Genomic DNA, 25,119 nt, shown 5'->3' with positions numbered 1-25,119 from the left:
TAGGTAACGGTGCTAGAGAGACAGGCCAGGCGTGTAGGGCTTGTCGGTCATGGAAAGGAATTGAGACTCGTGTTAAGTGTGGGGAATTTTGAGCACTGGGGTGATGTGATTTGATTTGCATATCTTAAAAGTTTACTCTAGTGATATGTAAAATAGACTATAGGAGAATAACAAAGGCAGCTGGGTGGGCCAGTTAGGCAACTATTTCAAGAGCCCTAGTAAAAAATGAATAAAACTTGGATGAGGACAAATATGTAGAAAAAACGGCATATTCTCTGATTCTCCTGTCAATTTAAAGATGTCTTTACACTGTAATTTACTACATAACAATATAATAAACGAAAGACTAGAGAGAGGTTTTTGTTTTTGTGTTTGTAGTTGATTTTTTGTTTTTGTTTCTGTTTTCTCATTCAAGTTTGAGATCCACTTTGTCTTTTTTGGATCTTTCCCCATGCATGTCAAAACCATGTGATCACTGTCCCTAACAGTGTTAAGGTCATGCTTTGGAATAAGTGAAGTAATCTTGCAAGTTAGAAGATAACAGCAAAGTGGGTGTTGAGCACAAGTAATATGTTTCATGGAGACCTCGAATCTGATTATATCAACTATCTGTTGTTAATCCTGCAAATTACCTACTCAGTACACCTTTTAGACAGTCTGTCAATGTGATTTTGTGAGTCCTTTTTAAAACTAGGCTAGAGTCATTTTTTCATTAATTTCCCACCCAGTAATGTCATACCCATGAAGTTCCTCCCCTCCCTACAAAGCACACTATTACAGGTATGCGGAAGCTTCATTTGGGGGTCCATGATTGTAGAGACTTGGAAGTTCCTTGTATATTCTTTAAACTAGGCATAATTAAGAAGTTACAATGAGAAACTCTGCCAAAATCATGAATTTCCTGTGGTATTTGAATAACTGGGTTGGCTTCTCGAGCAGATTGTACAATATTGCTTTTTCAGATCAAGGACTTTCCATCAGAATTCACCATGTCTCAAAGGAGAAGATAGCTGTAGAGCTTTTGGGCTGTACCGTAGGAGTGTAATTTGTTTGTTCAACAAAGCATGGCAGCTAAGCCAATAGCATTATTTGTTGTGTAGTCTTTCTTATTAGGCCATGTTGTAAAGCTCTGAGGAATGGAGAAGGCTAAAACGAATTAAAATGCAACTTTTCCCCCTAGATATTTTTGAACGCGGACACAATTCGGCTGGGAAATCTGCCGACCGGCTCTTTCTCCTCTGCACCCAGCTCTTCAAATGCCCGACAGACGGTGTACGAGTTGTGTGTGTGCCCCAACGGCAAACTCTACCTTTCTCCAGCAGGGGTGGGCTCCACCTGTCAGTCCAGTAGCAACATCTGCTTGTGGAGCTGAAGGGACTGATTCCTCCTCACACCACAATAGCCTTTGTTCCTGTCTGTCTGCTTCACAGTTCTGCTCGGTTTCCCTTGTGATCAGTCCAGAGCTTCTTCAAATGGTCCACAGAGCGACTCCTTCTAGCGTAAGCAGGGATTTGCCTCCACTTCTCTTGTGATTATACTGTACTGCTCAACACGGAGAGTGTGGGTGTCGGAACAGCGTCTCACCTTCAGCAGGAGAACTGGATCAGAACTTTCGCTCAAAAGGGAGAACAACATAGGTGCCTTTGCTACATGAAGTGAAGCACACAGTTTTAGATTTTTGCAGGACCTGGATATGAACTGCACATATATCCATTGCGTAGATGATATTCCCAGTATCCAATGGCGAGATGAAATGCTTAATTAACCCTGTAAGAAAACTAATACTACAGTCCGAAAGCACAATTTTCCACTCATCTTTTTGGATGTAAACGTTTTTTTCCCCCGAATTTTAAAATCTTAAAGCATTATGTAATGCTTGCTTTACTAAAAATTTAAACTCAATACATGATTTTTAACAAAACAAAGCAAAACAAGATAGAATCCCACTCTGAATTTTATTTGTTTCTTTAAAATCCATGTGTTGTTACTCTTTGTCTACTAAGTCTAGAATTTTGTACATCAGGAAATTTTGAAAGCACTCAGCAATATAATCTTTACAGAATTAACAAAACGCCATTACACTGTCATTTGTCGGATCTGAATGGCCTTATGTAGTATTCACTTGGCTATTGCATGTGTCGTCTTTACTTTTAACAAAACATCTGATTTATTGCAACATAAGATAGGATTAAGAGGGGAAGACAGGTGGTGTGGAATCCACATGCTATTTGTTACTCCTAGGTTCTAACAGTACAATATTGGTTTGCTTCATTCACCTTATACTTGACTCTGACTGCTAAAATGCAAGCATCCTCTCAATAAATAAGTACTAGTGTGATGCATTAATGCTGAGAATGGATTCACTTTCCACTGGAATATCATCTTCAGAATTATATCAGTGTATTCTTATTGGGGATTAAACTTTAGGGACAGTAGAAATTAAATTCAAAACTCCTGCTCAAAGTAAAAAAAAAAATACAAATGTTAACAAATGTTGAAAATGTGTTCACTCCATTAGATTCAAATTTTAAGGAATTTGCTTTCTTTCAACTCTTAGTATTTAGTTCCTTTTCTCAGGCTGTTAAGCTACCCTACTACCAGAAATCACAGTTCTTTCCATTCTCCACTGCTTATTTTTATAAATTAACTTCTAATAAATAATCCAGAATACTATAGACATATTTATCACAGCACTCCTTAACTCAAAAAAATTTTTTTGAAATTTACAGAAGCCGAGAATGTAAAATTGTATTAAACATGTTCTATTATGGGAAAATGACTTGATTACCATAAGGTAAGTCCTTAATTTTCACATGTTAGTCAACCGTGCCCAGCCCTCCAGCGCACACTGTTACAGGTGCCTGGAAGCTCCAGTCTGGGGTCTGTTACTATGGACACTTGGGAGTTCGGGCCTCTACCGCACAGAGTGAAGTGAGAGATTGGAACCTGTTCAAGCCATTTGGGTAGTGGAAGCAGGGAAATTGGGTGATGTCAGCAACAGAGTGAACCGTTTGGCCAGAATTATTTTGTTTGGATAATCCATCATATCAAATAATTGAAAAAGCCCCATTTCATTAAATGCATTCTATACTTAGCAGAAGAGTCAGAAAGCTAGTGCAGTTTTATTACTTTTAATATAGAACTTGACTTGTGTTTGCACTTATTATATAAAACTTTGAATCAATATTGGAGTAAAAACTAAGGTATGCAATTGCTTAAAAATCATATCATAACACAAGAGTTCAATTTATTTAAGTTAAAATGTTAGAATTTAACCTGAGAAATTCTTGCACTGTTTTTTTTTTTTGCAAAATACTAATAGAAAGTACAGCACAAGAAATTTTGAGAGATTATGGATGCTAATTGCTCTTGTGGATGGACAATTTAGGGAAACATTAATTTGAATCATAATTAAAATTCAAAACATCTCTAAATTTAAAGCATTAGAAAGTTTCTTAATCAAATGGGAACTTTTTTTTTTTTTTGATTAGTGATTAGCTGTGTTTCTAATCTCAGCTCTGTCTTCTACTAATCAGTGAGCTGATTTAGGCAGTCTGGGAATATCTCCAAGCTTCAGTTTACTCTACTTTGCAACAGAACTATTGAACCAAATGTCTCTTGAGACCCCTTTCATCTCTAACACGTTCTAATTCCAAAAGCAAATATCATAAGAGGTGGAAGGGGCCACTGAACGTTTAAATTATGTGGCGTAAGAGGAGAAAAGATGCAAAGAATGAGGAGACAAAGACGTATAAGAACCAAGTCTAGCGAGGGCTGTCAAATTTTGAATTCAAATGTATTCTGAAATGTCTTAGAAACAATTAAAAAGAAATATATGTTAAGAGACTGAGAGTGTGCCTAAATGATGTAAAAATAGCTGTTGAATTTAGCAAAAAAAAAAATTGTGATACAGATGGCTTTCCTTTCCAACACTAAATAGTTGGTTTAAATTACTTGACTGGCTGCTTTAGATTCCTTAGCATCTAAGTATAGCCTTGGAGGTCAAGCTTCTATCGAAAACATAGAAGATTGCTCCTAAAAGTCTTTAAATTTCTTATAAAAGTTGAGATTCTTTCTTAACACAGCGTTCCCTTCATTGCAGTCTGCCCAAGCAGACTCATTATCTGCTTTAACAGTGCCATTTTTACATCACAACACACATAAGTATAATGCAGTTTATGTAGATGCAAATGTCATATTTCCTAAATCAAACTCAGAAAAAAATGATTCTTTAAGTGTAGTACATGAACCCTACATTTTGCATTCATTTTAGCTGGAGAAGGCAGGCATGGGGAAGGGAAAAATGCAGGCAGGCAAGATAGGTGGATGGAAGAGAATGAACTATTCTTAGCATTTAAGTCCTTAGGTGGGAATGAATAAACTGAGATGCATTTGAGTTCAGTTGATAGCGTTAAAAGGAGAGAAGCAAAGATGGCAAATACTGTATTCATTCCGAATATTTCAGTAAGATACTTCTAAAAAAATTATACTTCCAAATTTCATTTTTTTCCCTCAATGTCTCTAAAATTTCTACCCTGTACTTCTTTGTCCTATTTATTTTTTTGTTTTATTATGAACCATAAACTTTATAATCTGGTACAAAGTTATATAACAAAGGATTTAAGATAATGCTTCAAATTTTACATTAACCAGAAAATGCTTTAGACTTTACGTTAACCACAAAATCTCAGACTTTTCTATCCCAAATCTCTGAAAATTGAGCCGGGAGTCCTAAGCTACCTGGACCCCTACCTACTCATGTGACCCAAAGAAATATCATTAATTTTCTTGGTCAGAGCTTACTTATCTCTGAGAGGTGTACATCAAATTAGAAGATTGCTTGGTTACTTTCATTTCTAAATTTCACTGGTTCACTTAAGATTCAGCAGTCTTGAGTTCGGTTGCCCAGTCTGAACTACCATTATTAATCTCCTTCTATATCTTAACATGTTGCCTATAAATGTTGGAATACAAATTTTTCCAGCCTCCCAACCCCTACTCCTTTTTCTGTACTCCCTTTCTGGCTCTTTCCATTTGAACACCGTTGTCCCTTTTAGAAAACAGTACTTTGTTGGCAGGCTTCAGTAATTTGGTTGGCATTAAAAAGGAAAAGAATGTATCTGGAGATTATTAAAAATGATGACTTAAGAAATTAAGAGAAATACTGACTAAATATTAATACTCTGTTGATCATTCTATTATTATTTATTCCATCAAATGAAAAAGCGTTGTTTTCTTTTAAAGAAAAGGTCATTTGATTACAAAGGTCAATGGCTGAATTTCTTGTAATATGTTATGCCATTCAAAATTCCTTTGTATTCTAGCATCTGAAATACTCAATTGGATAGTGCCTCATTTTATAAAATTGTCATTTGACACAATAAAACTCCTAATAAATTATGCCATTGCTAGAATAATATCTCTGTGTGAGGCAGCAATAAGTAGAGGGCTTGAGAGTGTTTAATGCATTTAAGTGACTAAATGTTGTAGCAGATCATGTCAGTATCAAAATACTAAATATTGTAGTGGAAGACACTTAATGGCCAGATTCTCTATACAGCCATGAAGCAAAATTCACATTTGAGTTTCATGTTAGTGAGATACTGTCATCTTATTCTTCCAGTAGCTTTGGTCAAACATACCTGGAGAAATTATTTATAGTAATGAATATCGCAAAGCATTGTTATGACAAAGTAATATTGTATTTTTATTCTTTGAAAACAGTCATAAAGTAATGAATGACCTTATTGAACACTGTTATTCATATTGTTCTACCGTGCAGTTCATTAGCTGTTTAAATGTCAAAGACCAAAGACTGGGATTCCTATTACATTTAACTTTAAAATACTGCTGCTTCCACTAGTTCATTCAAGTGAATAGGAGGGCTTACAATCGTAACATGAAGTAGTAAACATCCTCCTTGCTATATTCTGAGCAGTAGATGATTAATTAATGCTTTTACTTTAGAAGAAAATCTTCCTTAGTGGAGTCCACTTATTTTTTATACATTCATAATAAAACCCTTCATACTCACAAAACCAGTATATAAAGACTATATTCCCAGATGGGCCCAGGATGGATTTACTCAGCTGAGTTTACACTTTCCTTGCTTGCTAAAAATTCTTTGGAGAATATAATTAAATTTCAAATACTTTTAGAACCACAGGGCTATTTTTTATGTGTTGATTGAAGCGGTTCCAATCTTTGAGAAGTCGATGAAAAACATTAAAGGAAATGAGGTATAATGAACTGTGATTCTTTTTGTTTTTTTTTGCAGTCTTAATATCCCATGTGTTTGAATATTTATAAATAAAAGCCAAACAGGGTTAATGAAGTGCAAGGACATTCACTAACAATGGAGATGTGTAATTTTGAGTTTGAGCGTCTCGTTATTTATACAATTCTTTAAACCAGGTCCACTACTCATTTATTTTGTTTTGTAACTTTCATGTAAATGTTTTTTCTTGTATATATATACATATATATATATATATATATATGACAAATGGAACTATTTTCTTACACATACTATGCAATATGTTTGTAAAATTGCAATATTACCAAAATTACAAAAGCTGTGCTTTTGTACTCGATCTTGCTTTGTTTATGTAAAATCTATCTTTTTCTATTTAAATGGACTATCAGTTCCATAAACTGTAGATAACATATCTATTCAAAAATCAGTCTATTGTATCTTTTGTTTAATTTGGGGTGGCGTGGGTTATATTCCTTTTGGGGGAAAATGCAGCGAGGTTTGGCAGTCGGAAACTTTTTTCCTCAGAAAATGAGACATTTGAAGCATGCAATGAGCTCATATAATTTAAGATCTCTCCTGTAATTCTTGTATTTTGTCCTAATTTTGGTGCTACTGTGATACCATGATTAAATGTGATAGTCAAAACAAAGAGGATCAAAACTCATATGCTATTATTTCATTTATTTTATTGAATAGTTTCTGTAGGAGGGAAATGAGCATTAGTAGTGAATAGAGACATTTTTCAATTATGTGTTTTAAATATCCATTCTATTAAGATATATACTTTAAATTTTTACTTTAATTTATAAATTTATATTTGATAAAGATGCTTCTCTTATGAAAATCTGAACCTATGTTCCTTTTACATGTATGGCCAATGAAACTAAGGGATTCAACTTGATTTAAAAGTCAGAGTCACTACATTTTATCAGATGATTAGCTAATGGTTTAACTATGATTTATTTTGGGGGTGACACTAGACAAATGCCATTTGCTCAACCACACCCCTCCACACATACATATCATCACCCATAAATACACATACCTGTTCAACTGTGAATTATGGCCATTGACGTATATGGTGTTGTTTTCTTTGTTTCCTTGTTACTTTCAATAACCAAGAACCCCCACGGCTCAGGACTATGACTTGTACTTCATTACCTTTTGGAGATAGAGTTCCCAGTCCAGCATCTTACACACTTTGAGAATAACATTATTCTTCAGAGTTTCCAAATAAGCAACAGAATCCACTGGAAACTTATTTTTTGTCACTATCACTGCTTTCTTTCTTTACTGCCCAAATATCAATATATACTAAACTAGATATTGGAGTGGGGGACAAACAAAATCAGAATCATTTGTACTTCTTACAAAAGCTATCAAATGTTAATTCTAAATAGAAATGAGGATATTTGTTTTGGGATATCAGATATAATTTATATATAATATATAATATATATTAGATATTATGATTTAATCTCCAACAAAGTTTGGGGTGGTTCCAATAAGCAACCAGACACACGCATACTTATTATCCAGCAGGCCCTCAGACCACTTACCAACCCTTGCAATGCCTGCTTTTCAGTGAAGTCTTTTCTCTAATTAAGCACAAGTATTAGAGAATGGAGGTGGGGGTGGGTATAAACCAGGTAATTCCAATGCAACATTATATTAGTTTTATCAAAGCATTCACTTATCACTGATGGAACAGAAAATGGCACTTATGTGAACTGCAAATGTTGCTGTAGCTTCTTCTAATTATCAGGTAGATTACCGTCCTTTTGTCACATGACAAATTTTACAGAGAAGGCACATTTTCCTTACATTTTTATTTACCTCAATACAAAATAATACTTGTCATGAAAGTAAGATTGGTGGTAGTGGAAAAATTTTGCTTTATAGTATTCACTTGTGACTTTAAAAATCATACATGCTCTGCAAGTAAAAATTATACATACTCAAGAAAAGAATTACTTGAAATTATTGAAAATTTAAATTATTGCCCTGATTTTTCAACAGAGAAGTACCATTGGTACTCAAAGGAGAAAGACTTTGCAATAAAAGAAAGATTTAATTGAACCTCACAAGTGTATATTAAACTTTTTCTCAGAACCAGTCAATTCACTCATTTTACTCCAGTAGTGGATATAAATTTTGAAAATAAAATGAATATATTGCCTTTGTTCAGAAAGAATGCTTGGTATCTTATATGTTATAGTTAAAAATAAGATTAAATTACTCTTGCAGATATGATTTTAGTTCTAGTCAGGTTTTCTAGGTACTAATCATTTATTTTTAATATATCACCTATTTCCAGAAATATTAGATTTCTTACAATTCAGAGTATTGTAAACCAGAAAAAATATTGGAATTACATTAAAGGAAATTCTTAGAGGAGAAAGAAGGAACTAAAAGGTTTGTCACTAAAGTAAAGCTAGTTAATATGTTGAATATTAAAGGTACAGGTACTTTTCCTGAAAGTCACAGGTATTTTTTCCTGAAAATATGCAAAGGGAAATGGCATAGGCTACATTATTTGAGAAAAATAGTACAGCACTTCATAATATATAAATATTTTGTGTTAAAACTAAAGTATTTATTGCTTAAACATTTACCTATGGATCGGTAAAAGAAAACAGTGCCTTAAAGTATAATTTGATTTAAAAATGCTTTTATCTATTAACTTAATTATAGAAGATGAGATGTTAGAATTGCTTAGTATGTTGCAATATATGAAAATCTCGATACATTATTATAAACCATTAAAATATGAATAATCTAACTCAGATATCTAAAACATAAGCATTTGAGAATTTGCCAGATATTTTTCAAATATATAGGATGCTTTATATATAATGCATATTTTCTCTTATTATGCAATTTTTATGTTTTATGTAACAATATCTATAGATGAATTTAGCAAGTAATGTAGGAGAGCAACATTTTGGAAAATATTATAGGTAAAATATCTTGGTAAAACTCTACAGCATTTAAACTTTAATAACATGAACTCGGTGTTTTCTTTCTGTTTACAACTTGATAGGAGATTCTGAATTAATTGGAATAACATGAAGAAAGTTACCTGTTGTTCTCAAAATTAATTTAAAGAAATATAAGCCAAAGAAAGAGCCAAAAATTTAGAAAGATATTGCACCTTTTTATTGGATCAATCTGATCACCCAATTAGATATTGTAGGTTATTATGAATTTATAACCAACATCGGCATTCCGCTATGTTTTTAATAAATGGCACATTATATGAAGTCACTGTTTAAATGTAATCTGAAAGCCCAGAAACAAATAAACTTAATAAGTTGTAGCTTCAAAGAAAAACAATAATATAAAGATGTAAATTTAAGTAATATTAAAACTTCAAATCAAAATATTAAAAGAATTAATATAAGTTTTCTTTTGTATTTTATTTTTTTGATGTTTACAAATTATTTTTACTGTGATCCATGGTCTATTTTGACATATTACAATTTCTCTAAGTAAAATGGATTTTATTTTTGAAAAAGGGTATCAGTACATTAGAAGTCAAAAAATTAAATTCTAACCCCTGAGTTGCTTTGAATGTAGTTTAATAATCTGCATAAACCTAATCAAAGGAGTGGTTGAAACTTTATCTTTGATTGCCCATGGATTTCACCATGCAAGCCAACTCTGACCAATTGGTAAGGCCTACCAGTATGAAATGTTGTACTGAGAATGATTGTAGAACTAAATTCAAGCTCCCCAGGAAGGGTGGCATGCCATTAGTTACAGCAAAGGTTCTGGAGTGGTTGACTAGTTTCAATGCATTTAGCAGTGAGTTGATCTCAAGGACTCTCAACTCAATGAATGGCACTTAGTTTCCTGAATTATACAATAATAGGGTTAAATACAAAATATTTTAAAATCCATCAGTGTTACCTTGTCCTTTAAAAATTTTAGTGCTTAATTCTATTGTATATAGAATTTACTTTTACTCTAACGTAGAAGTATAACATATAGAGCAAAATTTATAGAACTGAAGGAATAAGGAATAAAGGTCACGGTCCATTATGAAATTAAAAATATGTAATGGAATTATCTGAGTTATGTCATTATCTGAGCTCTGGTTACCAATTTTACTTGATGTCTGCTGGTAAATGAAGTAACATGGGGTTAACCATATATTGTTAATTCTGTACTGAATTAAGACAACTTCTATTACTTTTAAAATTATTATCTCAACGTTCTTTTGGATGAAATGTAATTAGTTCCTGTTTTATAAATAAGAAAGCTGTGTTTGGAGAGCTTCAGTAAATCAACTTATTATGCTTTTTTATTAGATTTTAATGAATTCATTTGCTCCTTTATTTAATAAATGGTAGCAAGCATCTCTATATGTCTGCCACTGTGCCACTGTTCCAGTCACTCGTAACAAACTGTGTTCAGCCAAGTGGGGGCCCTGACTCTCTGGAGCTTCTGGGCTGGCTGGGGAGTGCAGACCACTCATAATGTAAAACTAAGTAAATCAGATAATGTTGCAATGTGAAAAGTTCTCTGAAGAAAACAAGAAATGAGCTAATAACCGGGTGAGTCTTCCTCATGATAAACACTTTAGGAAGAAAATCTTATAATTTCAAATCATAAAGGCTTTGTTTAGTACATTTTCCAGTTTTTGCACAGTAGGATGTGCAAAAAAAATACACATTTCTTCTGGGAATTAACATTTAAGTGTTACTTGAGAATTCATTTTGAGTTAAAGTCATTTTGTTAAGTGACTCAGGGTAATTACCTGTTCATTTTCTGATCATAATCACAAGATTGAAAGATTTCCATTCCTGAAAATCAGGAAGTAGAAATAAAACTAATTCAACTGTTTTCCCCACTTTACCTTTCTCTATTTTTGTTATTTATATTCAAAATGTTACTTCTCATTTCCGCAAGTACATGGTTGTATACATGGTATATGGTTGTATTCTACTTTTCATGCTCCTAAGAGTTGAAGTGAAATTGATCTAACTGGATTAATGTAATTGTGTGATAATAGCAAAAAATGTTAAAAGTTTGTCCCAGTATAAAATAGTTATTGGAATAAACTATAGAAGATGATGTACCAGGTAATTTAGAGCAGTATTTGAATGTGGTGGCTATTTTGTCTAAAATCTATGCTTCTTCTTATATAGTTTAGCCACATATCTTTCAAATATAAGAAGCTGCAATGAAAATGTAAAGAAAATTGTCATTTTAATCTGTACAATTGTATTAAATTGTCCTGCTAGGGTGGGGAAATACACTTAATTCGCTCTGTGCAATGGCAAAGACTTGATCTGAATTATAGGGAAATGGGTTTAGCTTTTGTCCTACTATGCCTTTAAGTCCTGTAATTTTGTACAAATGGTTAGTCAGAGAAAGCTCAAATGACTACTTACCTCAGAACAGTGATCAGTCATTGTAAAACACAGTCAGTGTTCAAAGATGGGAATACATTATAGGAACTATATTATAGTTTGAACATTAAAGGGAAATGAATTACCAAAAAATGTCAAGGATTAAAGGCAATTATTTTCACTAAAATGCATAATTTGCTTTTAACTCAAAGCCATTATTTGCAAATATGATGCCTTCTATGATGCTCTCAATGAATTGAATAATGTCTAAGAGGCAGATGATATGCTTCCAAGTAACACCATTTCCACAGGCTTACCTTCTCATTCCGCAGTGTCCAGATGAGTGTGGTTTTCATGACCTCTGCGAAGAATCATCTCAAAAACTAACAAACAGAAAGAAAAGTAGCTGGCTGAGGGTTCAGTCATCCACTGTTTGAATGAGTTGGCATTTCTGAATCTGAAGGTGTATTTAAGCTAATAACAACATGGTACCTAAAAGCTTTCATTCTGTTCTCTGTATTTTTCCTCAGATACAGTTGTCAAATTAATTAAGTTAAAATTAGGATGCTTTTCTTTACCCAGGGAATCCAACAACATGCTCTTAACCCACATTTACTATTTGCAAATACTAACAACCACAACAAAACAAAGCTGCTCTCTAAAATAAAATATTGGATGTTTCTAAATAGTTTTGGTATAAATTTTAAGTAGAATTCCCTCAGTAATTGTTTAAGTATAGAAAACTCAATTAGTTACATCTTACTTTTATCCTGCACTAGTAAAGATATGCTCTATTTTCATTTGAAAATTGGACCATTCATAGGAACTCAAATCTATGGTTTTTCACAGAAATTACTTCGTGAGTATTCAAAAATATATAGGAAACTCTTTAGAATATAATTATGCTTATGCAAAATTTACATGAGCTACCATACATGCCCTTAGATTCCTTTGGGAAATTTAGAAGCGGTGTATTACCTCTTCACAAAGATCAGTGAAAGTCTATGGATTTCACGATTACAAGCCTGGTTTGCAGAAAAACACATTGCCTATATTAAGTGTGTGCTGGAATCACATCATATGTTTTTCTTGGTTAGTGGTTTTGTTTTCTTTTTAACCTCCTATTTAAAAACCTTACACATTTTTTAAGCATGATGCATTGTAAATTTATCAACACACAGAGTACCTTTTAACAAAGTGGAATTTTTGTATCTAAATAAAATCTTAATAATTGTCATATATTTTGGATGATAAAAGAATAAATTTTGACCACACAACTCCATTTTGTGAGACAATATAATTTTTATCTGTTTAGTTAATGTCCCTATATAATTTTAAGGTGTATAAGCATATCTTCCAAAAATATACAGTATAATTTTAAATGTCACTGTAGTTCAGTTATTGTTACAATAAAATTTACATTCTATTTATATTTATAAATAATGTATTCCTTTTAGTAGTATGTTTTATTGGGTTTATTAGAGAAATATATACATGTAATATATTGTAAAGTTTGAAAATGTACATTACACTGAAATTTTAAGAGTAAATGTAAATAAAACTGTTTAGTACAAATTATAGTCAAATTTGAAGCTTTGTCTCTCACATTAGGTAGAAGGCTTTTGCCATTGTAATAACATCATTTGTTTTAAAAAGAAAAATATTCCCTGGGAAAATAGTGGTAAATAAATTATATTTTAAAACATCAAAACATCTACCAAAGTGAATGTCAAATCAAAGTAGTCACTCAGATGGTGAACTGGTCCTTTATTTCTTCTATAATAGTATGCCTTTTATTTTTCATAAGTGAGAATGATCTGCAAATATGCATTTTCTTCAATTTTTCTGTGAGAAACCAGCCTGCAGAAGAAGATAATATTTATGCACTTCTAACCAAACTGGGATGTCTCTTAATGCAAATATATAGTACATTGAATCAGTGTTTCCAAATGTATGTTTCACTAAACACTATTTCCACAAAACACAAACAAGAGTGTGAAAAAACATCATATGGACAAAAAACAAAATTAAACGTAACAAAAAAACAGACAAGACTGTATAAGAAGAGTCATACAAATTTCTTTACTTGTTATAAAGCTTTTAACATGTATTGAATAACTTCAAGATGGAGATAGATTTTGCAGTGCCTCCTGGTTATTTAACCAGAGAAACATTCCCTTACAGAAAACATCACACTGAAGACTCTCTGAGCAACCGCGGCTATAGATTGTCAGCAGAGTATAATACTGCGGAGATGTTGCTTACATAAACCACTCACACTGTGCAAAAAAAAAAAAAAAAAAATGCTCTCAAGCTGCCAGTCCAGAGCATACTCACATAACTTAATATATTTTAAATAAAAAACTTTCTTATTTACCCTAAGAATTTTCATTTGTTTTATTTGCCCTGCCAATTTAAATTCTGATTCTCTCCTCTTACTGCCTTTGCGGTAGTCACAAAGCCTTCTATGTCTGCTTGTAAATGTTTGACAGACGTTATGTATGACAAGTATATAAAATTATGTGTTACATAAAAATTGTTTTAAAACTGGATCATCATCTCCCTATTACAAGAGCTCAGCCTGTAACTGGGCTAAGGCTGTAGAACTGGAGACTTGGGAGAAGTGTGACTTTTTTTATGTTTAGTAATAACATAGAGAACCAGCAGTGCTATCTTCCCATTGTTATTTCATACTATACTTTATTTTTTTAAAAAAAGATTTTATTTATTTATTTTTAGAGAGGGAAGGGAGGGAGAAAGAGAGAGAGAGAAACATCAATGCGCGGTTGCTGGGGACCATGCTCTGCAACCCAGGCATGTGCCCTGACTGGGAATCGAACCTGCGACATTTTGGTTCGCAGCCCATGCTCAATCCACTGAGCTACGCCAGTCAGGGCTTCTATACTTTCTTTATATATTTCAAATATTTTTTCAGAGCATCTTTTATTTTATTTTTCTTTAATTTAGATCTTGAAAGGTTCTTGTTACAGATATATAAGAATAAAAATGCAGTCTTTGATAAAAATATTCTGTTAAGAAGTTGGGCTCCAAAACTTACAGCAGCATCTTTGGCTAGTACTAGGGATGGACACCCACATAGCCCCCCCCCCCAACACCACCCTTCATTGCTTTACCCTCACATTTAGATGCAGTTTTCTTTAAAAAAAATATGTTAAAATGTAAATGAAGATAAACCCAACCTTGAAGATAAGGGAGAACCAGTACTCAGATAATCTGTTATCCACTGCTCCAAATCTCTATGCCTATTTTTTCATGATTTGTAAACATTAAAAACATGATCTTATTACTTCTAGACCATACCTAATGGAATCAGTGTCTGGTGCCCTTGCAGAAAGATACATATATGTTTTGTTTTAAAACAAGTTCCTATATTTTTATTTTATATTCTTAAATATTTTTATTTATTTTACTTTTAGAGGGAGGGAAAGGAAAGGAGAGAGAGAGAGAAACATCAATGTGGTTGCCTCTCTTATGCCCCCTACTGGGGACCTGGCCCGCAACCCAGGCGTGTGCCCTGATGAGGAATCTACCAGGTGAGCCTTTGGCTCACAGGCCAGCACTCAATCCACTGGACCACACCAGTCAGGACCAATTTCCTGTATTCTTAAAAACCATTCATTTACCTTATGATGACATCCAAGGAGCACTACTTCAAGCAAAAAAATACAGAAAAAAAAAGCCACAATTTCAAATACTATGAAAAACCTAACATACTCATAAAGTATTAAATAAATTTTTAATCTTCACTTTGGTGATTGTACATTGTTATGAATATATACTCCCCCAGATTACATTTAGGAAGGAAGAAAATTCAATGCAATAATACATGCAGAAAAATTATTGATGAAGGATTTAAAAGGACCAGCCTTCTGCATCCAATTGAAACAGCTCCAAATGGCCTTTCCAGTTTCAGGGCTCTCCAAAGAATCTGCTGAGGTCTTTGCTGTGACCGCGTGACAGCCATACTGCTCACTGTCCCATACCCTGCTTCCTTTACGATGCATGTTGAAAGCAATGCTAATAATCCACACATGCTCATCTTTCTATCAAAGCCTGCTTCCCATGGAATTCAATTGGCAAGAATCAGCAGCCCATTCCTGAAAACCAATCAAAGAGTAGACTAAGTAATTGGGGCAGGGTACAGAGGTGGGGTAATTGCAGGAATATCTGAAGTATAAATAATTCTTCAGTGTGTCTGTCTTCCTCTCCACAAGAGAAGAGGGAAGCATCATTTTTTCTAATATCCTTAAACCAAGCAAAAAGGGCCCAAGATAAAGAACTCACATAAAAAAATAAAATATAGCCCTGGCTGGCGTAGCTCAGTGGATTGAGCTCGGGCTGTGAACCAAGGCATCGCAGGTTCGATTCCCAGTCAGGGCACATGCTTGGGTTGCAGGCCATGGCCCCCAGCAACCACACATTGATGTTTCTCTCTCTCTTTATCCCTCCCTTCCCTCTCTAAAAATAAATAAATAAAATCTTTTTTTAAAAGATAAAATATAAAACAGGTTGGCAACGTTATTTACAATTGCCAAGATATGGAAGCAGCCCAAGTGTCTATCAGTAGATGAGTGGATAAAAGTAAACTATGGGACATTTACACAATGGAATACTACTGGGCCATAAAAAAGAAACCTTTACCCTTTGTGACATCATGGATGGACCTGGAGAACATTATGCTAAGTGAATTAAGCCAGTTAGAGAAAGATAACTACCATGTGATTTCACTCATGTGTGGAAGCTAATGAACAAACTGAACTAATAAGCAAAATGAAGATCTCTAGATGGAGCTCTCTAGATGGAGAGCAGGATGACAGTTAAGGGGTGGGGGACTAGGATTGGGCAAAAAGGAAAAAAGACTCATGGACATGGGCAACAGCATGGTGATTGTGGGGGGAGGGGATGCAAGGGAGTTAAATGATAATGAAAAAATATAGTGAAATTTTTTAAAAGACTTTGGAAAATTGTGTAAGCCTTCAAGAACAGCATAAGGGTAAAGCTCTGACGCTGGCCCATGCCCATCTGGAGCTATTCTGAACAGCAGAATGAGATGAGACAGTAGGAGTGATAGCCAGCTGTCACTTGCTCTCTGGTGGGTCAAGGGTGGGTGGATTCCCATGAGCCACAAGGTAGATGTCAGATGTGGCTGAGTCAGTCCTCTGGAAAAGAAACTCACCACAAAAGGCTTCTGGCTGGTGCAAGTAGGTGCTGGAAAAGAAATATTATATCTTAACATTAAAGAAAGAAAGGTAAAATCATAACTCATAAAATACATTTATCAAAGATTTTAGCTTATTTGCTAATGAGGGAATCAATAAGTAGTCACACTTTTTATAAAAAGTACCCAAAGAACAAATGTGTAAGCCCATCAGGAATTTTAAAATTAATTTGCTTAATAGATGCAAAGCTGGCAACAATCCAAGAATAATAATCAGTTGCATTGTGCTGGACGCAGTTGGCATTTCTATGGACATGAATCATTTGCATTGCCATCAATGTTCTATAATTTACAGTTGTAAACTAGAGGAAAAAGTAACACTGATGAGTAATGTCTGTAGAAAGCCACTGATATCCTGACATCACCAAAGGACAAAAGCTGAGGGACATCTCCAAATAGCAACAAAAGAGCACATAGTCCAGGTAAATGGAAACAGTTCATGACATGAAGGTCCCCAACCATCCCACAAATAACTGTAAATGGGCCGTTATTTTGGATGTTTTGCCATGACAGAGAGCATTTATCAGCAAAGGAAAGGCATGAAACCAACTGATTTTTTAAAAGTTGGTGTCTTCTTTACTTCCATTCATATCCCTCAGGTCCTTCTTCAACTTCTAATGCAACAGAGGTAACAAAACAGTAAGGAAGAGCAAAGAAAATGTCAGTACAACATGATGGGAAATAAACTGATTCCACTGCTGGGATTATACCCTAAGAACCCTGAAACAACAATCCAAAAGAACGTTGCACCCCAACGTTCATAGCAGCACAATTTACAATAGCCAATTACTGGAAGCAACCTATGTGCCCATCAGTAAGTGAATGGATTAAAAACTATGGTACATCTACCAGATAGAATACTACACAGTAGAAAGAAAGGAGGAGCTCCTACCCTTTGTGATAGCATAGACAGATCTGGAGAGCATTATGCCAAGTGAAATAAGCCAGGTGGTGAAAGACAAATACCATATGATCTCACCTGTAAATGGAACATAATCAACAAAACAAACAAGCAAGCAAAATATAACCAGAGACACTGAAATTAGAATAAACTGACAGTGACCAGAGGGGAAGTGGGAAGGGATGAGGGGGGAGAACGGTTTTCAGGAACATGTGTATAGGACACACGGACAAAAAACAAAGTGGGGTAGGGTCAAGTGTGGGAAGTGGGGATGGCTGGGGGGCGGGGAGAAATGGAGACAACTGTACTTCAACAACAATTAAAAAAATATTAAAAAAAAAGAAATGAATTCACATACAGGAAACAAACTGGTGGCTGGCTACCAGAGATGGGAGGGGTTGGGGGGGTAGGTGAAATAGATGAAGGAGATTAAGACTTCCAATATGCAAAGTCTTAAAAATATTCCTTCTATCTGGATTTCCACACAGGTTGCTCAAGAAATGACATTTATCTTCTCTTATAGCTAATTCCTACTTATTGTTGGAAGCTCAGTCCATATGATACTTCTTCTGAGAAACCTTCCTTGATCATAAAACCAGTGCTCCTCTTATTGGTCCCATACACCAATATGCATATTTTTATAACACATATCATTCCTCCAGTTACTGAATTTTTCTTGTTTCAGTTCACAATGGCTGGGATGTCTCGCTCATTTCTGTGTCTTTATAGTGCCTGGCAGAGTTCCTCATACATAGTGGCCATTCAATAAATATCCTTTCAATAAATGTATAGAGAAAAGTGACATTAGCTCCATTCCCTTCCTGCAATTTATACTAGTCTTATTTTGAAAATAACTACATTTAATCTAAGTCTGCTAACATTCGCAGTTACTGTTTTATCTTTTTAAGAGGAAGTGTGTGAGTTAAAAGTGGTAGGTGTGATATTAAATTAGTATAACTTGGTTTTGCTCAATTGTGACATGTTATATCATAAAAAGAAAAGTTCACATAAAAGCAAGGACACTTATCCATGAATATACATTATTTTATTTATAAAGAGTCTTATCATGTATCTGAAAATTAAACATATCTTAATGTTATAGGGTACAGCCAAGAGCGGGGGGCCCAAATAGGGATTTGGAATGGGGTCCAGACCTCAAGGTGTCCAGGAGATTTTAGGATGTCCTCACCACCACCCCCTGACAGGTGTGGGTTGGGGGAAGGGACAAATGGAGCAGGGCCATTGAGAGCTGTTTCGAATAGCAACAGCCTTGCAGCTAACCTCTGGCATGGTCATTTAACATATCTATAGCCTTTGGCTGGTCACTTAGATATGTTAAATGGCTATGGCCATGCTCTGAGCCAGGGAAATGGAAGTAACTTCCCCACCAAGACATAACTGGGGGGCAGGTCCCCCGAGTTACAGTGCCTGCGTGGGAGCTTGGAGAAGATTGGCTCAATGACATGGGGCCATGCCTGCCCGGACTCCTGATGGCAGCCCAGTAAAGCTGGAAGGATACGAGTCCTGGCATGTGAGGCCGAGTGTGGGAGGAGTCAGAAATAGGGCTGCAGAGGAAGATTGGCCCCGGGGATTTAAACCCAGACGCGGCAGCCATTGCAGGGAGAACCACATGGTTTTGCCAGAGGAGAGACTCCCACAGCCCTGCGAAAGAGAATCAACCATGCAGTTTTAGCAGAGAATTGCCACTCGTCTTTGGCAGAGTGGCAACCCCCCTCCCAACAGCTTTGTGGGGAGAAGCACGTGGTTTTGCTGAGTGGGGACTCCTGTAGCCCTGGGAGAGAGGACCACGTGCCTTTGCCAGAGTGGGGACCCCCGCAGCTTTAGAAGGGGGAACCACCACCCAGCTTTAGCAGGGTTCCCAGCGACACAGCTGATGGTGCTGGGAACCAAGGGAGGCCTACCAGCTGAGACAGATTACTGGGAAGAACCGAGGACTGCCTGAGCTACGGACTTCTATTTCTTTTCCTGAGATACGGTACTCCAGACTGGGCAAGGAGGGGAGGAAGGACTGTGTCTGTTTGTGGGTGTTTTAAGGGACTTTGGGATTTTGATGAAGACATTAGGTCACTACTTTAAGTCTGTACAGCATTAAGTAAACATTTCCTTTCCTTTTCACGAATCTCTGGCATTGAGAGACATCTTTCCTACAGACGGCAGACATAATGGACCTGGGGGTTTCTTTCAGTAATAGTATATCATCCCAGGCCCCCCTTGTTTGTTCGGTAACATTAACATCACATTTCTTCCATATTCACACAAGAAAACAGGAAAAGCAAAGCTGGAAAAGGATAGTGATCAAATAGATGAAAATATAAAGTCCAAGACAAGAAAACCAAAGTTCAATATATTATGAACACACTGCAGTTAATAGTATCACTATTGTGCTTTATTCTTTTCAAATATCAAAATTTTAGCACAATTCATATTTATCAAACACCAGTATCTGTGTATAAATTCTGACAGAAAATACATTATTTTTTTATTCAGATAAAGACAAGACATGTCTATGGATACAGAAAATCAGGAGCACGTGCTTGCTAAATAGGGATCAGTAATGAGATGTGCCAATAATCCTGTCATTTGTCTTTAGAATGCTCATAAAAAGCAGCTACTCATCTAAGGAAAATACAGCCATCATAAAGTACATCAACCATGTCTTCAACCTTTTTTCCACTAAAAAGATACATTATCTTTTGGTGTTAGGGAATGCCGCTGTGAACTATTTCAGGTAATTTATGCTGTTTGGTGCATTTTATTTCCCCTAGAAAAAAAATTGTCACTCAATTACAAATAGAAACCTTTCTCCAGTGGGTGTGATTACTGAGACAGAGTTTCTAGTTGCTGACAAATCAGTTGGTTAAAGCAATTATAATATAACCTACTCTGTTTTGCCAGTGTTCTACATTACACTTGTATTCTGTGAACAGCGTGTCTTGCTTTGAAAGCCTTCCTCGGGGCTGCAGAATATGTAACGTGACGCAAAGAGAAAACCACTGGTTTATCCTCCTTCTTGCCTTTGTGAAGGGAGAGAAAAGAGGCCTGATTCCAGCAGTTACAACAGCTCAGCTTGGTGCTTCCCACATCCGGCATCAGCGCTGGATTTCTTTCTGGCAATCCTCAGGCTGACAGCAGCCCTCTTTGGGCATGAAAGTGTCCTTTGGCAGTTGGGAAAAGAGTCCTCACAAGGTTCTTGTAAATGATATCGGTGCTAGTTCTTAGCACAAGGTCTGCTGACTCAGAGATCAGGCTGAGTAACTTTCTTGTTTCATGCAAATTGAAAAATCAACAGCAGATAAGTCCAAAGTGCAGGTGAGTGGGGTTCTCAGTCATGCCACTTGAAAGCTGGTGGATTCTAGCAGGGGCTAAGATCCATTCCAACTGGGCAACTGGAGTGTGGGCCCTGTTCTAGTGGGCAAGCTCATCTGCCACTTCCTAGATGTGAGGGGGCCAAGAGAGTGATCTTCTAGAACAGTGCCCTGAACCAGATGCAAAAGCTCTGGGGTCCCTTCCAAAAGCTTCTATGTTCTCAGCCATGAAAACTTGCAACTTACCACAGATTGTAATTGAACATAGTGGCCTGTTCTTCCCAAGCCCTTGGCCATTACCAAAAACAATCAAATAAACAAAAAACTCTGAAGAGGGAAGGTTCACTCTCCAAACTCTTCCTTGAAATATTTGGGAGTATGATGGTGCATTTTGCTTGTTTTTGAGGATCTTGAGGGTTGCAAAGAATTGATTTTCTATGTAAAACCAGACTGAGCATCTGAGTATTCATTTGCTGCAATATATAATTCTTTAGATCCTTCCATGAGCCTGGCAACTTCATTTTTGTAGGGGCCTTATGAAATAGGTAATGACCTTACCATTATTACTAACTACAGTGTAATGTCATGGCAAGTCATGCTTACACATACCTTAACTGAAGTTCAGTGACAGCAAATGATTCATCTAGGCTCATAGATTCAATAAACAGCAGTTCATGGACTTACTTAAGCCCTATTTGAGTATAAAGTTGATGTGCTTAGCCACTTTGCAAACTTTCCTTTTCCGTCTTTGTAGATGTTCAAACATAGATATAGGCATAATGTTTCTGGAAAGGGCTAGAGAGGAAATATTTTAAGCTTGAGACCAAGAGGCGAAATAGAGTCTTCTTTAAAATGCATTTCTTCTTAGGAAAAATGCAGTGCTCAAGTTTCAGGTTCACTGTTCTTCATTTAAGCTGACCGTTTTAAAAGAGCACTATGATGTCAATGATGCAATTAGAGATTCTTGAGAAGCCTTTTAACACTATTTTCTTAGCCCCAGGACATGAGTTTGATTTGCTTCTCATGTAGTGTGCTGATAGGGGTGTTTGTTTTAAGAATGCTTAATAATTTTGAGTTTCAGTCACAGTTAACAAGATAAAAATTAACACATTGAAAAACCGGATGAATAATCACCCCTGTCACGCTGCTGTTTGTTGAATAATAAGGGTTTGCCTAAGGTCTCCAGTGCATTCATGATCTTCCAACGAAGTGTTAGAGCAGATGATATAATGACAGAGTCGAGCAGCCCTTCCCCTACTCTTTTCTTAGCATCTGGATTATAATCTTGGTCTTAAGTCTGGTGTCAACTCTGTAAGAGCTTATTGAGAAATCCAAGGCTCAGGTACTGAGTCCATGATACTAATCTTTCTTTCAAGTAAAAAATAAAATAGAAAACTGATGATGTACCTAACTTTGTGTTTAAGACAACCATGAAATGAAGTTCTTGCCGTTATGACTAGGCTTAGAAAGCCAGAGCTAAGGGAAATAAGTTAGTGGCCTGATACAGCGTGGATGGTCATCAGTGATTGGTTTACAGCAGGCCAGGGGGATGAAAACCTCTCCGAGGAGCTTGCAGGGAGATCAGTGATGCTGAAGATGGACTTAAGAACAGCTTAGAAAAGGCTATGACTGCTCCGTTACAGATTGCTTTCTTCGGAAGTGAAAACTGTCAAAAATCTCTTTCCCCTTGGAAAAAGCATACGTTACCATATATCACTTGAAAAGTGTTGGGAGAATTTAGTGGGACAGCTGAAAAGTCCCTTTTGGTTGGTGAAATAGATCTTCTGGAAAGACTGCATCAGGATCAATTACCCCAGGTTTCTCTTGAATGGTGGCAAGGCAACTGAGGAGGAGAATGATTTATAGGACCGTTTAATAGGTGTCATGCTGGGTGGGTAGTATCTATGGAATGTGTCCATGGAGGAGAAAATAAAATCAATTCTTATAATGAAATATTTGGCTGTAGTTGGCAAAAGATAAATTTCAGGCAAGGAGTTTTCCCGAGGAAATTCGGTAGGAAATGAGGGATGTGGTGTGTTCTAGATAATAAGGAAAAAACCACAAACCATGCTACCATCCTAGAGAAGTGGCTAAAGAAAGCTATTAGAATTTACCAGTTGTCAATCATTGGAAAGCCAAACAAAATAAACATAGAAAACCTAAGCCAGAGCTTAGCTAGTAATAGTGCTTCTCAGTCTTATTCCCAGCCCTGAGTTGCCTTGTCTTTCCTGATTGGGACACAAAATTTACTCTAAATTCTCCAGATCAGTTAGTTCACTAATCAGATCCCAAGGCAAGAAGGGTTATTGTTGGCCATGCAACCACAGCACAATTATTGGACCACTAAAGTATGGTAGTCTTTTCAATGCATTAATCCTGTCAACCAAAAATAAAAATAAACTCTACAGGTTATTTGAACCCAGGGCTGCTTTCTAAGTGTGGAGGGTTTGGACAGGCCCAAATCTCAAGGGCCCTGCAGTACGGGCCAAAGTTCCACATGGGTGTCTTGGACAAGACCAAATGTCCACTGATAATTCTTGTTTATCCCATTCTTATGAATTTTAAAGAATCTTTATACAACAAATACTAGCCTTCTTTTTATTATAAGCATTAAAAATGTTTTCAGATCTAGTTTGTCTATAGATTTTGCTTTTGACATCTGCTAGCTATTAGTGCCTTTCCCTGCACACCAAGCTTCCACGTTTCTGGATTTTCAGAATGATTTCCTCAAGGCATTTCATTTTTCTTCTGCAAAACTTCTCACAAACTCCATGTTGATTCTCTTCTGATTACTGATGTTTACATGACAGAAAATCATTTCCTTCCTACTATTTATTTAAAGAAGAGCATTTTCGTCCTTGACCCTGTTCTCAAAGCACTTAAGTTCTGATGTGTGATGACTCCTCACAGTGGCTGTTTGCTAGGGCGGGATTCTAAGGCCCACATGGCTCTGCTGGACTCAGATATGAAATCCGGTTTGTCATCATTTTTATGACTTAGTATTCTTTTGCTTTGTTTGTTAGACCAGGGCTTCTCTGCTCTCCCTTCCACCTGACAGTTGATGATGCTTTATCTCCAAGGACTTTCTAGAATAAGACTTGACATCTTCCTACACACACTTATGTTTCCCCCCTTGTCACCCTGTCTCCTTCCCTCTCTTTCTGCTTATCCTTATACTTTGACAAAATGACTTTGGGGATAGAGACAGTAAAACAGTACTCTGAGTGACACAAAAATCAGTAGTCACATAGTTTTCATCTTTGGAAAAGATTGTATTACTGAAACGAAGGTTAAACAGCAAACAGTCAGTCATGGATGGGTCACCTTTGTACCTGCATGCGCTTTCAGGTAGACACACTCACATCCTGTTGGGGAAGAGCAGGGAGGTCACGAATCGCTCACTCCACTCTCTGTGTCGGCTCCATCAGCCCTGGAGAGAGTGGATGCTCTCCCACGGGGTGATTCCTAGCCTAGTTCCCACTATTGCTGTGAGTTTTCTTTTTATTTTTTAATGATCTGCAATTATTTCAGTAGCAAGCAGTACTAGGCCACATTTGGACTTTCTAGGCCAACCCCTTTTAAAAATTGATAAAAGCGAATATATCCACAGACCTCTAAAATGAGTATCCCACATTGATCGTAAAATATAAAACTTACATTTTTCTCTAATATGGCTGCTCTCATGTGAAACCTAAGGAAGGAGAAGTCACCTCTATGACAAGTAAGTGAGAAGGTTTTATTCTACAAACATAGTGAGTAAGGAAAAATGTTAAAGGAAGGAAATGCAGAGGAGTAGACAGTGTATCAAGGCAATGCTTTCTGAAACCAAAACTCAGAGAGTCATCTGAGAAAGTGCATGCTAGGAGGCAATGAATACTCACTGCTAGTATCACTGGGGTAGACAGACTTCTGAATGGGTCCCTAAGAGCTCCACCCCTTGGGCTCTGCTCCCTTCATAACCTCTTCCCCTGGAGTGTGGGCAGAATTTGTAGAAATAATAGGATTTTACTCCAATGATTAGATTGTGCTCTAGGACAAAG

At 36.1% G+C, this 25,119-nt stretch overlaps 1 protein-coding gene across 1 annotated transcript in view; it reads left to right on the top strand.

Moving 5' to 3' along the window:
* Positions 1-2,675, top strand: part of SGCZ (sarcoglycan zeta) — a 675,263-nt gene extending 672,588 nt beyond the window's left edge. Inside the window, exon 8 of the mRNA XM_028526929.2 lies at positions 1,181-2,675. Coding sequence (XP_028382730.2) covers positions 1,181-1,372 — 192 coding nt within the window. The 3' untranslated portion in view covers positions 1,373-2,675. The remainder of the gene's footprint in view (positions 1-1,180) is intronic.
* Positions 2,676-25,119: the final 22,444 nt, after the last annotated feature.

This window comes from Phyllostomus discolor, chromosome 11 (genome assembly GCF_004126475.2).
Source record: "Phyllostomus discolor isolate MPI-MPIP mPhyDis1 chromosome 11, mPhyDis1.pri.v3, whole genome shotgun sequence".
Taxonomy (NCBI): domain Eukaryota; kingdom Metazoa; phylum Chordata; class Mammalia; order Chiroptera; family Phyllostomidae; genus Phyllostomus; species Phyllostomus discolor.
The sequence above is the reverse complement of the archived record's forward strand: the minus strand, read 5'-3'. Positions and strand labels throughout refer to the sequence as shown.